The sequence below is a fragment of the Eumetopias jubatus genome, unplaced genomic scaffold (genome assembly GCF_037043125.1).
Source record: "Eumetopias jubatus isolate StellerSeaLion01/CBP00866 unplaced genomic scaffold, mEumJub1_p1.0 scaffold_8, whole genome shotgun sequence".
In the NCBI taxonomy this organism is placed as follows: Eukaryota; Metazoa; Chordata; class Mammalia; order Carnivora; family Otariidae; genus Eumetopias; species Eumetopias jubatus.
The window spans coordinates 14,820,556-14,833,951 of record NW_028274814.1 but is presented as its reverse complement, the minus strand read 5'-3'; the positions used below and the strand labels follow the sequence as shown (position 1 = coordinate 14,833,951).

General features: G+C 38.6%; 1 protein-coding gene across 2 annotated transcripts in view; it reads right to left on the bottom strand.

Annotated features, from left to right (window-relative positions):
* The window catches only part of DNAJC1 (DnaJ heat shock protein family (Hsp40) member C1), a 228,608-nt gene that overhangs the window by 127,465 nt on the left and 87,747 nt on the right, over window positions 1–13,396 (bottom strand). For both annotated transcript variants that reach the window (XM_028114124.2, XM_028114125.2), the window contains exon 7: window positions 11,505–11,595. In XM_028114124.2, the coding sequence (XP_027969925.1) occupies window positions 11,505–11,595 (91 nt within the window). The remainder of the gene's footprint in view (window positions 1–11,504; window positions 11,596–13,396) is intronic.

Genomic DNA, 13,396 nt, shown 5'->3' with positions numbered 1-13,396 from the left:
GCTAGTGACTGGTGTTATGCTTTTTTGTAAGTTATCTCAGACAGTATTCTCCCATCCATGAGCACAATATATTGCCACAGGATAAATGATCTAACCTAAATTGGGGCTACCTCTGCCCTATCTCCCTTGTCCTTTTCACCACCAACCCCTGAATCAACTTAAAATCATCACTAGCATTTCCTTTCTTCATGAACCCGAGTTTTCGAAACACCAGTCTTGCTTTACTCTGGGGAGAGTGAATGTTTTCCCATCCTACCACCCCAAAAAGGCATATTCTGTTCTCCACCTTCTCACTGTTCCCTTGGCACCTCTACTTAGGTCCATCACTGGGGTATGCAACAGGGACCAAGAAACAAGGAGAAAAATATAATTAATGTCTGGAACTATTATTTTTGCAAATAAAAAAGAAATACTTCACAGTAAAGTTTTGATTACTTGATTTTGTTTTTGTTTTAAATCATATAAGGTACAGAGAAAAAGATAAGGGAAATACTAAATTTTAATTCTTCCAATTTTGTCTATTCAAAATTTCACCTTTACAACCAATTTCTTTTTTTAAAAAAGATTTTATTTATTTGAGACAGAGAGAGAGCAAAAGAGAGAGAGAGCCTGCACAAGTGGGGAGGGCAGAGAGAGAGGGAAAAGGAGACTCCCCGCTGAGCAAGGAGCTGGATGTGGGGCTCAATCTCAGGACCCCAAGATCATTACCTGAGCCGAAGGCAGACACGCAACTGACTGAGCCATGCAGGCGCCCCTACAACCAATTTCTTTATAAAATAACTCATTTTTCCCATTCATGATATGGGCTGTTTCATTATAGCACTTAGAATTCACATCTACTGACTTAAAATGAAACTCAAATAATTAAAGAATGTATAATATAACATACATATAACAATGAAAAAGTCATATTTATAAATATTCAACTTATTTAAGCCTAAAACATAAAATTGATTAAATTTGTAATAAAGAAATAAGTGCCTCAAATTTTCCAAATAGATATCACATTTTTTGCATAGATTCCCAGAACAATGATATTAATTTTTAAGAAATTCCCCGTTTTGTATTTCTCCTCTAATATACCATTTTAGTAAGACGACCACACCTTACTCAATGTATATTCTGGTACGGCCCTCCGAGGATACTGCACAATCTCAGCAGTGGAGCAGATAGACTTGAGGGCAGATTAACAATTAGGTCATGAAAAACAGGCAGCATAAAATAGCTACTGCTAATCTGCATGAGATGCATTTACTCAATTAAGCAGATGGAAATGTTATTATGAACTCAGTATTCCAATGATGGTCTTTAAAATTAAGAGGGATAGGGGCAAATGAAATGCACACTGGGGGATTTGGGGTCTTTATATATTAATTCTAAAGTATATAATACAGAACACTGTAATGAAGTTAACAAAATTAATTAAAAGATTCTTTGCATGTAAACCATTAGAGACTACATTAAAAAATACATGACAGTTTCTGACATCATTAATAATGTGACTGTTCTTTAACATTCTTAATGTTGATACCATCATCTTTCCCTAATATACCACTGATATCAAAAACATGAGCATTAGGAATTTTATTACTCATGGCTGGTATGGGTATTTTTTTTTAAAGGATTTGATTTTATTTTAAAGATTTTATTATTTTTTAAAATTTTATTATGTTATGTTAGTCACCATACAATACATCATTATTTTTTGATGTAGTGATCCACGATTCATTGTTTTCATATGACACCCAGTGCTCCATGCAGTACGTGCCCTCCTTAATACCCATCACAGGGCTAACCAATCCCCCACCCCCCTCCCCTCTAGAACCCTCAGTCTGTTTCTCGGAGTCCATAGTCTCTCATGGATCATTTCTTCCTCCAATTCCCACCCCCTCATTTTCCCCTTCCTTCTCCTAATGTCCTCCCTGCTATTCCTTATGTTCCACAAATAAGTGAAACCATATGATAATTGACTTTCTCTGCTTGACTTATTTCACTTAGCATAATCTCCTCCAGTCCCATCCATGTTGATGTAAAAGTTGGGCATTCATCCTTTCTGATGGCGGAGTAATATTCCATTGTATATATGGACCACATCTTCTTTATCCATTCATCTGTTGAAGGGCATCTCAGCTCTTTCCACAGTTTGACTATTGAGGACATTGCTGCTATGAACATTGGGGTGCATATGGCCCTTCTTTTCACTACATCTGTGTCTTTGGGGTAAATACCCAGTAGTGCAATTGCTGGGTCATAGGGTAGCTCTATTTTTAAATTTTTGAGGCACCTCCACACTGTTTTCCAAAGTGGCTGTACCAACTTGCATTCCCACCAACAGTGTAAGAGGGTTCCCCTTTCTCCACGACCTCTCCAACATTTGTTTTTTTCCCTGTCCATTTTTGCCATTGAGGTGGTATCTCAATGTGGTTTTGATCTGAATTTCCCTGATAGCTAATGATGATGAACATTTTTTCATGTGTCTGTTAGCCATTTGTATGTCTTCTTCAGAGAAGTGTCTTTTCATATCTTCTGCCCACTTTTTGACTTGATTATTTGTTTTTTGGGTGTTGAGTTTGAGAAGTTCTTTATAGATCTTGGATACCAGCCCTTTATCTGTAGTGTCACTTGCAAATATCTTCTCCCATTCTGTGGGTTGCCTCTTTGTTTTGTTGACTGTTTCCTTTGCTGTGCAGAAGCTTTTTATCTTGATGAAGTCCCAAAAGTTCATTTTTGCTTTTGTTTCACCTGCTTTTGGAGATGTGTCTTGAAAGAAGTTGCTGTGGGCGATGTCAAAGAGGTGACTGCCTATGTTCTCCTCTAGGACTTTGATGGATTCCTGTCTCACATTGAGGTCTTTCATCCACTTTGAGTTTATCTTTGTGAATAGTGTTAGAGAATGGTTGAGTTTCATTCTTCTGCATGTGGCTGTCCAATTTTCCCAGCACCATTTATTGAAGAGACTGTCTTTTTTCCATTGCATGTTTTTTCCTGCTTTGTCAAAGATTATTTGACCACAGAGTTGAGGGTCCATATCTGGGTTCTCTATTCTGTTCCATTGGTCTATATGTCTGTTTTTGTGCCAGTACCATGCTGTCTTGGTGATCACAGCTTTGTAATATAGCTTGAAATCGGGCAACGTGATGCCCCTAGCTTTGTTTTTCTTTTTCAACATTTCCTTGGCGATTCGGGATCTTTTCTGATTCCACACAAATTTTAGGATTGTTTGTTCCAGCACTTTAAAAATGTCATTGGAATTTTGATTGGGATGGCACTGAAGGTATAGATTGCTCTGGGTAGCACAGACATTTTAATAATGTTTATTCTTCCGATCCATGAGTATGGAATATTTGTCCATCTTTTTGTGTCTTCTTCAATTTCTTTCATGAGTGTTTTGTAGTTCCTAGAGTATAGATCCTTCCCCTCTTTGCTTAGGTTTATTCCAAGGTATCTTATGGTTTTTGGTGCTATTGTAAATGGAATTGTTTCTCTAATTTCTCTTTCTACAGTTGCGTTGTTAGTGTATAAGAAAGCAACTGATTTCTGTGCATTGATTTTGTATCCTGCCACATTCCTGAATTGCTGTATGAGTTCTAGTGATTTGGGGGTGGAGTCTTTTGGGTTTTCCACGTAAAGTATCATGTCGTCTGTGAAAAGAGAGAGTTTGACTTCCTCTTTGCCAATTTGAATACCTTCTATTTCTTTTTGTTGTCTGATTGCTATTGCCAGGACTTCTAGTACTATGTTGAACAATAGTGGTGAGAGTGGGCATCCTTGACGTGTTCCTGATCTTAAGTGAAAGGCTCTCAGCTTTTCCCCATTGAGGATGATATTTGCTCTGGGTTTTTCATAGATGGATTTTATGAACTTGAGGAATGTTCCCTCTATCCCTGTACTCTGAAGAGTTTTAATCAGGAAAGGATGCTGTATTTTGTCAAATGCTTTTTCTGCATCAATTGAGAGGACCATATGGTTCTTCTCCCTCCTCTTATTAATGTGTTCTATCACACTGATTGATTTGAGAATACTGAACCACCCTTGCATCCCGTGGATAAATCCCACTTGGTTGTGGTGGATGATCCTTTTAATGTATTGTTGGATCCTATTAGCTAGGATTTTGTTGAGGATTTTGGAATCCATATTCATCAGGGATATCGGTCTGAAATTCTCCTTTTTGATGGGGTCTTTGCCTGGTTTGGGAATTAAGGTAATGCTGGCCTCATAGCATGAGTTTGTAGAATAGGTATTATTTCTTCTTTGAATGTTTGGTAGAATTTCCCAGGGAATCCATCAGACCCTGGATTCTTGTTTTTTTGGGAGGTTTTTGATCACTGCTTCAATCTTGTTCCTGGTTATTGGTCTACTCAGGTTGTCAATTTCTTCCTGTTTCAGTCTTGGCAGCTTATAAGTTTCCAGGAAGGCCTCCATTTCATCCAGATTGCTCAGTTTACTGGCATACAGTTGTTGATAATAATTTCTAATAATTGGTTCTATTTCCTTGGTGTTAGTCGTGATCTCTCCCCTTTCATTCATAATTTTATTAATTTGGGTCCTTTCTCTTTTCTTTTGGATAAGTCTGGCCAGTGGTTTATCGATCTTATTAATTCTTTCAAAGAACCAACTTCTAGTTTCGTTGATCTGATCTACTGTGTTTCTGGTTTCTAATTCATTGATCTCTGCTTTAATTTTAATTATTTCTCTTCTAATGTGTGGCTTAGGCATCGTTTTTTGCTTTTTCTCTGGTTCTTTAAGGTGTAGAGTTAGTTGGTGAATTCAGGATTTTTCTATTTTTTTGAGTGAGGCTTGGATGGCTATGTATTTCCCCCTTAGGACTGCCTTTGCAGTATCCCATAGGTTTTGGACTGATGTGTTTTCGTTCTCATTGATTTCCATGAATTGTTTAAGTTCTTCTTTGATTTCCTGGTTGACCCAAACATTCTTGAGCAGAGTGGTCTTTAGCTTCCAAGTGTTTGAATTTCTGCCAAATTTTTTCTTGTGATTGAGTTGCAGTTTTAAAGCATTGTGGTCTGAGAATATGCAAGGAATAATCTCAATCTTTTGGTATTGGTTGAGACCTGGTTTGTGACCCAGTATGTGGTCTATTCTGGAGAAAGTTCCATGTGTGCTCAAGAAGAATGAGTATTCTGTTATTTTAGGGTAGAATGCTCTGTAAATATCTATGAGGTCCATCTGGTTCAGTGTATCATTCAAAGCTCTTGTTTCCTTGTTGATTTTCTGCTTAGATGATCTGTCCATTGCTGAGAGAGGAGTATTGAGGTTTCCTACAATTAACATATTGTTATCAATATGACTCTTAATTTTGGTTAACAGTTGGCTTATGTAGATGGTTGCTCCCATGTTGGGGGCATAGATATTTACAATTGCTAGATTTTCTTGTTGGATAGACCCTTTAAGAATGATAGAGTGTCCTTCTGTGTCTCTAATTACAGACTTTAGTTTAAAATCTAATTTGTGTGATTTAAGAATTGCTACCCGAGCTTTCTTTTGAGGTCCGCTGGCATGGAAGATGGATCTCCATCCCTTCACTTTCAGTCTGGATGTATCTTTAGGTTCAAAATGAGTCTTTTGTAGGCAGCATATGGATGGGTCCTGTCTTTTTATCCAATCTGCAACCCTGTGCCGTTTCATGGGAGCATTTAGGCCATTCACATTGAGAGTGATTATTGAAAGATATGAATTGTCATCATGTGGCCCGTGAAGACGTTGTTTTTATAGATTGTCCCTGTAAACTTCAGTTCTATATCACTCTTGGGGTCTTTCTCCTTTTATAGAACCCCCCCCCCTTAATATTTCTTGCAGGGCCGGCTTAGTGGTAACATATTCTTTCAGTTTCTGCCGGTCTTGGAAGCTCTGCATCTTTCCATCCATTCTGAATGACAGCCTTGCTGGATAAAGCATTCTTGGCTGCATGTTCTTCTCATTTAGTACCCTGCATATGTCTTGCCAGGCCTTTCTGGCTTGCAAGGTCTCTGTGGATAGGTCTGACATTATTCTGATGTTCCTCCCTCTGTAGGTAAGGAATCTCTTCCCCCTAACTGCCCTTAAGATGGTTTCCTTGGTTCTAAGATTTGTAAGTTTTACTATTACATGCTGGGGTGTTGGCCTGTTTTCCTTGATCTTGGGAGGGGTCCTCTCTGCCTCTAGGACGCAAATGTTTGTTTCATTCCCCAGATTAGGGAAGTTCTCAGCTACGATTTGCTCAAATACATCTTCTAGTCCTCTCTCTCTCTCCACTCCCTCCAGGATTCCAATTATTCTGACATTGGAACGCTTCATGGTGTCACTTACTTCTCTGATTCTATTTTCATGGATTCTGAGTTGTTTTTCCCTGGCCTCCTCCTTTCCCTTTTTATCTATTATGTTGTCTTCCAGGTCACTTATTCGTTCTTCTACCTAACTTACCCTAGCTGTTAGATTATCTAGATTGGATTGGATCTCATTGATAGCATTTTTAAGTTCTGCCAATTCAGCTTTCATTTCTGCCCTTAGAGACTCTATGTTGCCATTAATTGATTTCTCCATTCTAGCCATTGTCTTCACAATTGCTAGCCTGAATTCCATCTCCGATACCTTGGTTATATCTGCATTCATTTGTAAATCTGCAGCATAAGTCATAATCTCTGAGTCTTTTCTATTTTGGGGGCTCCTCCTCCTAGTCATTCCATTGATGGGTATTTGAGGGAATGTAAAGAGTCCAAATTATTGACCAGAACCCAAGCAAGATGCACCTGTTTTCTTGGGACCTTAGGGCTGCTGGCCTCTTGTTTTCTCAGCCTGTCTTCAGGGGGTGGGGCCTGCCACGCTGTTGCTTAGGCAACCCTGTTTCGGCAGAGTTGCCCTGCCCCCTGTGGCACGGGATGGGCTCAGCGGGAATCAGTTTTTGGGGCTTTCCCTGGCGGCTTTCCACATCTCTTCCGCGAGTCAGAGCAGAAGAGACGGTTTCCAACCCTCTGCCTCAGAGCAGAGAGATCACAGTCTGTTCTTCACTGAGCTCTCCAGGCCACACCGTCTCCGTTTCTGTCTGTGCTGCTATAAACTGCAGCACCCTGGGTTGTGTGCCCCTCTGCAGCACCCCCAGTCCTGCCTCCAGGTTGGGGCATGTCTCTGCCCTTTGTGCTTCTAAAACTGCCGCCGCCCCCAGTTCGCACACGGGACCCCGCTGCTCCGCTTTCCGCCCCGGGGGCTGCCCTAAACTCCTTTCCCCGCCGCTACCGGTCTGTGAGTCTGTGCCCCGTCCCCAGAGCGTGAGGCTGTTGCTCACTGGCGGTGTAGGATCCCCACGGCCAGGCTCCCTCCCGCTGCCATTTATCCTCCAATATCTGCCTGCGGAATCATGGCTCCCTGCTTCGTACCTCGAAACCAATTGCCTGCGATATTCTGTTTGTAGAGATTCAGATCTTCTTACAACTCAGGCTGGTTTCGTGGGTGCTCAGAGTGGTCTGGTAGATTCTAGCTCAATTCCGGGGATCAGTTGAAATAGGGTCCCCTACTCCTCCTTTCCTTCCCCCCCCATAACACAACAATCCTCCCTGCAGCGCTCATTTCCACAAAGTCTTCCCCGGGCCCCAGTGAAATCAGCCCATGATGCTGCTGGAACATCAGCTCCTGTCCTGAGAGCCAAGTGTTCCGGGTTTTCTCCCCAGGAGGTGCTCGCACTGGATCCAACAGCTCCAGAAGTGGGGCGTGCCCCAAGTATTGTTTTTAATATGCTTTCTGACATTTACTTTTTCCATTTTGAGTTTCAATAACTTGATAAATTAGTGACGAATTTTCAAACTTTTTAAAAGATTACTATATATTTTTACTGGCAAACAGAGTTTTCAGATATTTATGTATTTGAAAATGTGTTTCTTTACATCATCTTTTTTATTAGACAATAAAAAATAAAGATTAATCTGTTTGAAAATTTCTATCAAACTCTTAGAACAAAAATTGAGTGATTTTGTGAAAATGGTCACAAACTTTATTTATTTATTTATTTTAAAGATTTTATTTATTTGACAGGGACACAGCGAGACAGGGAACACAAGCAGGGGGAGTGGGAGAGGGAGAAGCAGGCTTCCTGCGGAGCAGGGAGCCTGATGCGGGGCTCGATCCCAGGATCCTGGGATCATGACCTGAGCTGAAGGCAGATGCTCCACGAATGAGCCACCTAGGCGCACCATGGTCATAAACTTTAAAAGGAATTTTTATGTAGTGATCAATTATCTTACATTGTGATAAATATTTTATGTCTAACCCCTATATTCTAAGTTGTAGTGTACATACCCATTATTATTACAGAATTCTAATATATATGCCAAAATTATAACAATTAGGTGGTTTGTTACAAAAGCTACAAAAAAATGATAAGCTGTGTCTATGTAAGCAATAAAATGTATTTTCACCTTGATTCTACCAGTAAATTCTGGGTAAAGTTTGATATTTTTCTCTTTTCTTGTAAATGTGTTTTCCCCTCTCCTTCTGACTTGTCTTAAAAAGCTTCGAAAAATTTTACATAACAATTAAAAATAATTATATAAGTAGTACACTTAAGAGTTTCATTTATTTATTGATTTACTCAATATAATTAAAACTATCTCAACAATTTCTATAAGATAAGCTTCTGTTTCAATCCTAGGTTTAATATAACAATAATAATCATTTTCCCACCATTCCTCCCCAACACATAGCTTAATATGTAATCCTCTATCATCCTAAACTCTTGCCTCTTAACAGAAATCTGCTTTAATCAATGATATAGTTGACTTGATTATTATTATTTATTTATTTGAGAGAGAGAGAGAGTGAGCAGGGAGAGGGGCAGAGGGAGAGGGAGAGGGGAAGTCGACTCCCTGCTAAGTGCGGAACCCAACTCGGGGCTCGACCCCAGGACCCAACCTGAAACCAAGAGTTGGCTGCTTAACTGACTGAGCCATCCAGGCACCCCTGAATATTATTTAGTATTTCTAACTGTTGAAACTTTTTGAATTAAATTATGTGCTTCTTGAAACAGTGTTGTATACAGGATAGGTGCTCATTAATATTTATGGCATTACATTAATTCATATAGTCATCCAATATATCCATTTATTATGTGCCAGGTCCCATAGTCAATGCTGCCGACATAAAGATAAAACAGAAGCAGCCCCTGCTCTAAAGCTGCTCAGATACCCAAGGGATTCTAATAGGAAGAAAAATGGACCCTTAAAGATGTTCGCATTCTATTTCCGGAATCTGGCAATAGTTTACCTTATATGGCAAAAGGGACTTTGCATATGTGATTAAGGTTGAGTACCCTGAGATGGGAGATTCTCCTGAATTATCCAAATTCGCCTAATCTAATCACATGGGTCCTTAAAAGCAGAGAACTTTTCCTAGTTATGGTCAGAGAAAGATGTGACTACAGAAGAAAAGTCATACATCACACATCTGCCTTTGAAGATGGAGGAAGAGGAACATAATCCAAGGAATATGGGGGACCTCTAGAAGCTGGAAAAAGCCCTGCTTGGTAAACCTTGGTTTTAGCCTAATGAGACCCATGCTGGACTTCTGATTTACACAACTGTGAGATAATAAATTTGTGTTTAAGCCACTAAATATGTGACCATTTGTGAGAGCAGCAATAGAAATACTGGATTACCTAGCCCAAAATGTTTTTTTGACACACAGGAAACTAAAATCCTCAAAGTCACACATTTAGGTAGTGGCAATGTACTCTGAGTTTGAAGAGAACCTAATTTTCTTCTCTCTTCTCAAACCATTGTCTGGTGCCAGGTTAAAGGCAGAAAACAAAGGGAAAGAGTTCTGAAGGGAAATAGTTATCACCATTTTTCTATATATGAAGTGTATGAATTCGATGCATGGTATACTAATACCACAGCTACTCTCTTCCAGTTTGCTTTGGCTAAATTACAGCTGACTCTTAAATAATGCAGGTTTGAACTCTGTGGGCCCACTTATATGCAGACTGTTTTCAATATATAGCATACAGTGCTGTATTTTCTGTACCTTATGATTTTCTTAACATTTTCTTTTCTCCAGCTTACTTTATTTTAATACAACGTATCATATATAAAACATACAAAATATGTGTTAATCAACTGAGTTCTCGGTAAGGCTCCTGGTAAAGAGTAGGCTATTAGTAGTTCAGTTTTTGGGGAGTCAAAAGTTATACATGGATTTTCGACAGTGTGGGGGGTCAGTGCTCCTAACTCCTGCATTGTTCAAGGGTCAACTATATTTATATGGGCTGCAGGAACAGCTTTTACTGTACACCCTCCTCAAAAGCACTCAAGTGTTTTGTAACACTATGTGTGCTGTGCATGTGTGTGCATTTATAGGTGTGAGGTGACCAGTTATTAATTATCATTGTGTTGTCTCTTGTGCCCATATTGGTACCATGACACCATACACTTCTTTTTAAAAATTTTTTTAAAAGATTTATTTGAGAGAGAGAGAGAGAAGACGCAGGGAGATGGGCAGAAGGAGAGGGAGAAGCAGACTCCCCACTGAGCAGGGAGCCTGACTATGGGGCTCAATCCCAGGATTCCCAGATCATGACCTGAGCTGAAGGCAGATGCTTAACCAATAGAGCCACCCAGGTGCTCCAACACCAGGCACTTCTTAGGAATCCAGGTAGGTGGAGGGAAATGAAGTCTAAATCCCAAATATTCACACTGGAATTTTTAAAAGAATAGAGATTTCACCTCCACAAATTCAGTCCACAAGTATTTACTGTGGACTGGGTCTGTTTAAGGTATTTGGATAGACATAGCAGTGAACAAAATAGATCACGTCCCTACTCTCATAGAACTTACATTCTGTTGGGAGAACCAGACGGTAAATTAACAAATAAATTAATGTTAAGTAGTGTTAAATGCTCTGAATAAAAATAAAGCAAAGTAAAGGGAAGAGTGTATACATGTGGGGAAGATGTACATAGGGCAAAATTAGACAAGAAGACAAGGGCTGAGGAAATGCCTTCTTTAATTATATATTCAGCTTTTCCTAAAATCAGCAACAACTGCCTTTAGTGTTCAGTAGAAGACTTCTTTTCAACATACTGACAATTTAGTCAAGGGTTTTCATGTTATAACAATACACTGATTAATGAAACAAAGACTTTCAAAACAAAAATCCTTGATATTTTCAGGCTTCCCATTTACTACTATTTTACAGCAAGTTGAGTGATCAGCTGGACAGACCTGGCACTAAATATCAATGACAACTACAGCACTGGAGTATCTTAGGACTTTCTGGATTTTGGATGCCTCCTGGATTTGAGGAACTCTATGACCCCATGTTGATTTTATCTCTCCTCTGATACTGAACTGTGGGTGGTTCAGTAATTACTAATATAGTAATACATTAAGGAAGTAACTCTATTTAGAGGATGGTAAAGAAAGCACAGAACATTTAATTACTGCTGACTTTAAGGGAAAATCCAAATTTAAATAATCAGTTTTATATGATATTGTTAAGACAGCAAGACAATGTTTAAAACTCACTTTGAAGTGTTTCAAGTTCAGCTCTGGTCAATGCATCTTCCTTTTTCTTCAATCTTGTTTCTTTATATTTAGCATAAAACTCCCCAGCATCCTTAAAAAAAGAAGTTACAAATAAATTAACATGAAAATCAGTTTGCTTTGACACTATTTTCCACATGATTTCATTTTAAAGAGTATATTCATTTAACAAGCAGTCTTCCTTTCTGTTTATGTTTTTACATTTTATGATGAACAGAAGAAACTAAATGTTTATGATTTTTCTCTCTTAGAGAGCTTATTTATTAAGGCTAGTAATTGCAGGAATATAAATTTAAGTAAAGTCTTTTCTCTTAGATATGGAAGAGAGGACTCCTCTTCCTGTTTTCCACCCTTGTTTATTTTCTCAGTATTGTGCTATTGAATGGACAAAGAGCAGAAAAACACACTTGCTAAACTGAATTAAATTATTTGGTACAGTAAATTATATTACTGCAACTAACAAAGTACTATTTTCATATTAGTCCCTTAACTTCAAAAGATTTTCAAAATTATTATATGCAAATCTGATTATGAAACCTATATGATCATGTAGATACAAATGAAGTTGTCATTCCTCCTTCCACCACACTTAGAGATTAGTTCCTATCATGGAGAGTTGGGGATTGAGGACAAATACTTAGGTGTCAAAATATAGTGGCCAAAGTCTCAAGGAGTGGCACACAGGTAAGACTCTAGCAGAGTAATGAAAAAAGCCTAGGGCTTCAATAATCACAAACATGGACATTAACAAGTTGATGCCCTAGACATATGAAGATCCCAGCAAGGAGAAAAACAGAATAGGTAATTTTCCACTACCTCTTAACTCAAACTTCATCCATTATATAGCAAGATACTTATAGCTGCCAGGCGACATTGTGCTTTTTTTTTTTTTTTAATGTCTTTGCCTATGCTTTGCCCTCTAACTAGAATATTTTGCTGCCCTGCCATTATTCTGATGAACTCCTATTCATCCTTGAAAACTCTATTCAAGCATCACCTCCTTTGCAAGTTTTTCTGACCTTCCCTGGCAGAGTAATTCTCTACTGTATACTGCTTTTGTATTTAAGCACACTTCTAGGATTGCTTGTATCAGGCTATATTCTCTCCTAGAAAATGAGAAATTTGAGATAGGGGTACTTGTATGACCAGAGTACAGTATCTGGCATAAAACAGGTACACAATAAATATTCATTGAACTGAACTAGATCAAAATATATGAGAAATCTTGTAAAGAAAGAAATGAAAGGGCTTGATGATTGATGTGGAATAAGAAAAAGAGAGGTATCAAGGATAACTCTAGGGTAACATTCCCAGATTTTAAGATTCCTAGGGCAGATAAATCATAGACTCATCTGAGAGGGTTTTATTTTTTAAGGAAATAAAGGAACAAAATAAATTCTTGGCTCTACCTTGATTCAAATTGAAATGCATGAACACTTAAACTCTAGAATAGAATTTTCTCTTTTCATCTATGACTGTCTATGAGTTACAGATATTCTTAGAGTCTATGTCTCTTGGGGTTATATCAGAACTCTTCTACCCAACACTGAATTAGGTAAATAAGAGGTATTTCTAAAATCACTGGATCAATATAATCAAGATTTAGCTCTATTCTCCCATTCTCACTTCTATGTTCCTACCTCATTTCTACCAGAAGGATTCCATAAGCCCTACCAGAAGGATTTAGCTCTATTCTCCCATTCTCACTTCTATGTTCCCACCTCATTTCTACCAGAAGGATTCCATAAGCCCTGGGTGTGTGAAATAATGGTATCACTTCAAGGGTACAGAAAGTCATGCATCCAACATACTTATCCTCCTAGCCCATATATACTTTTGGATTAAGGATATATGGCCCCTTAACATTCCCTGTC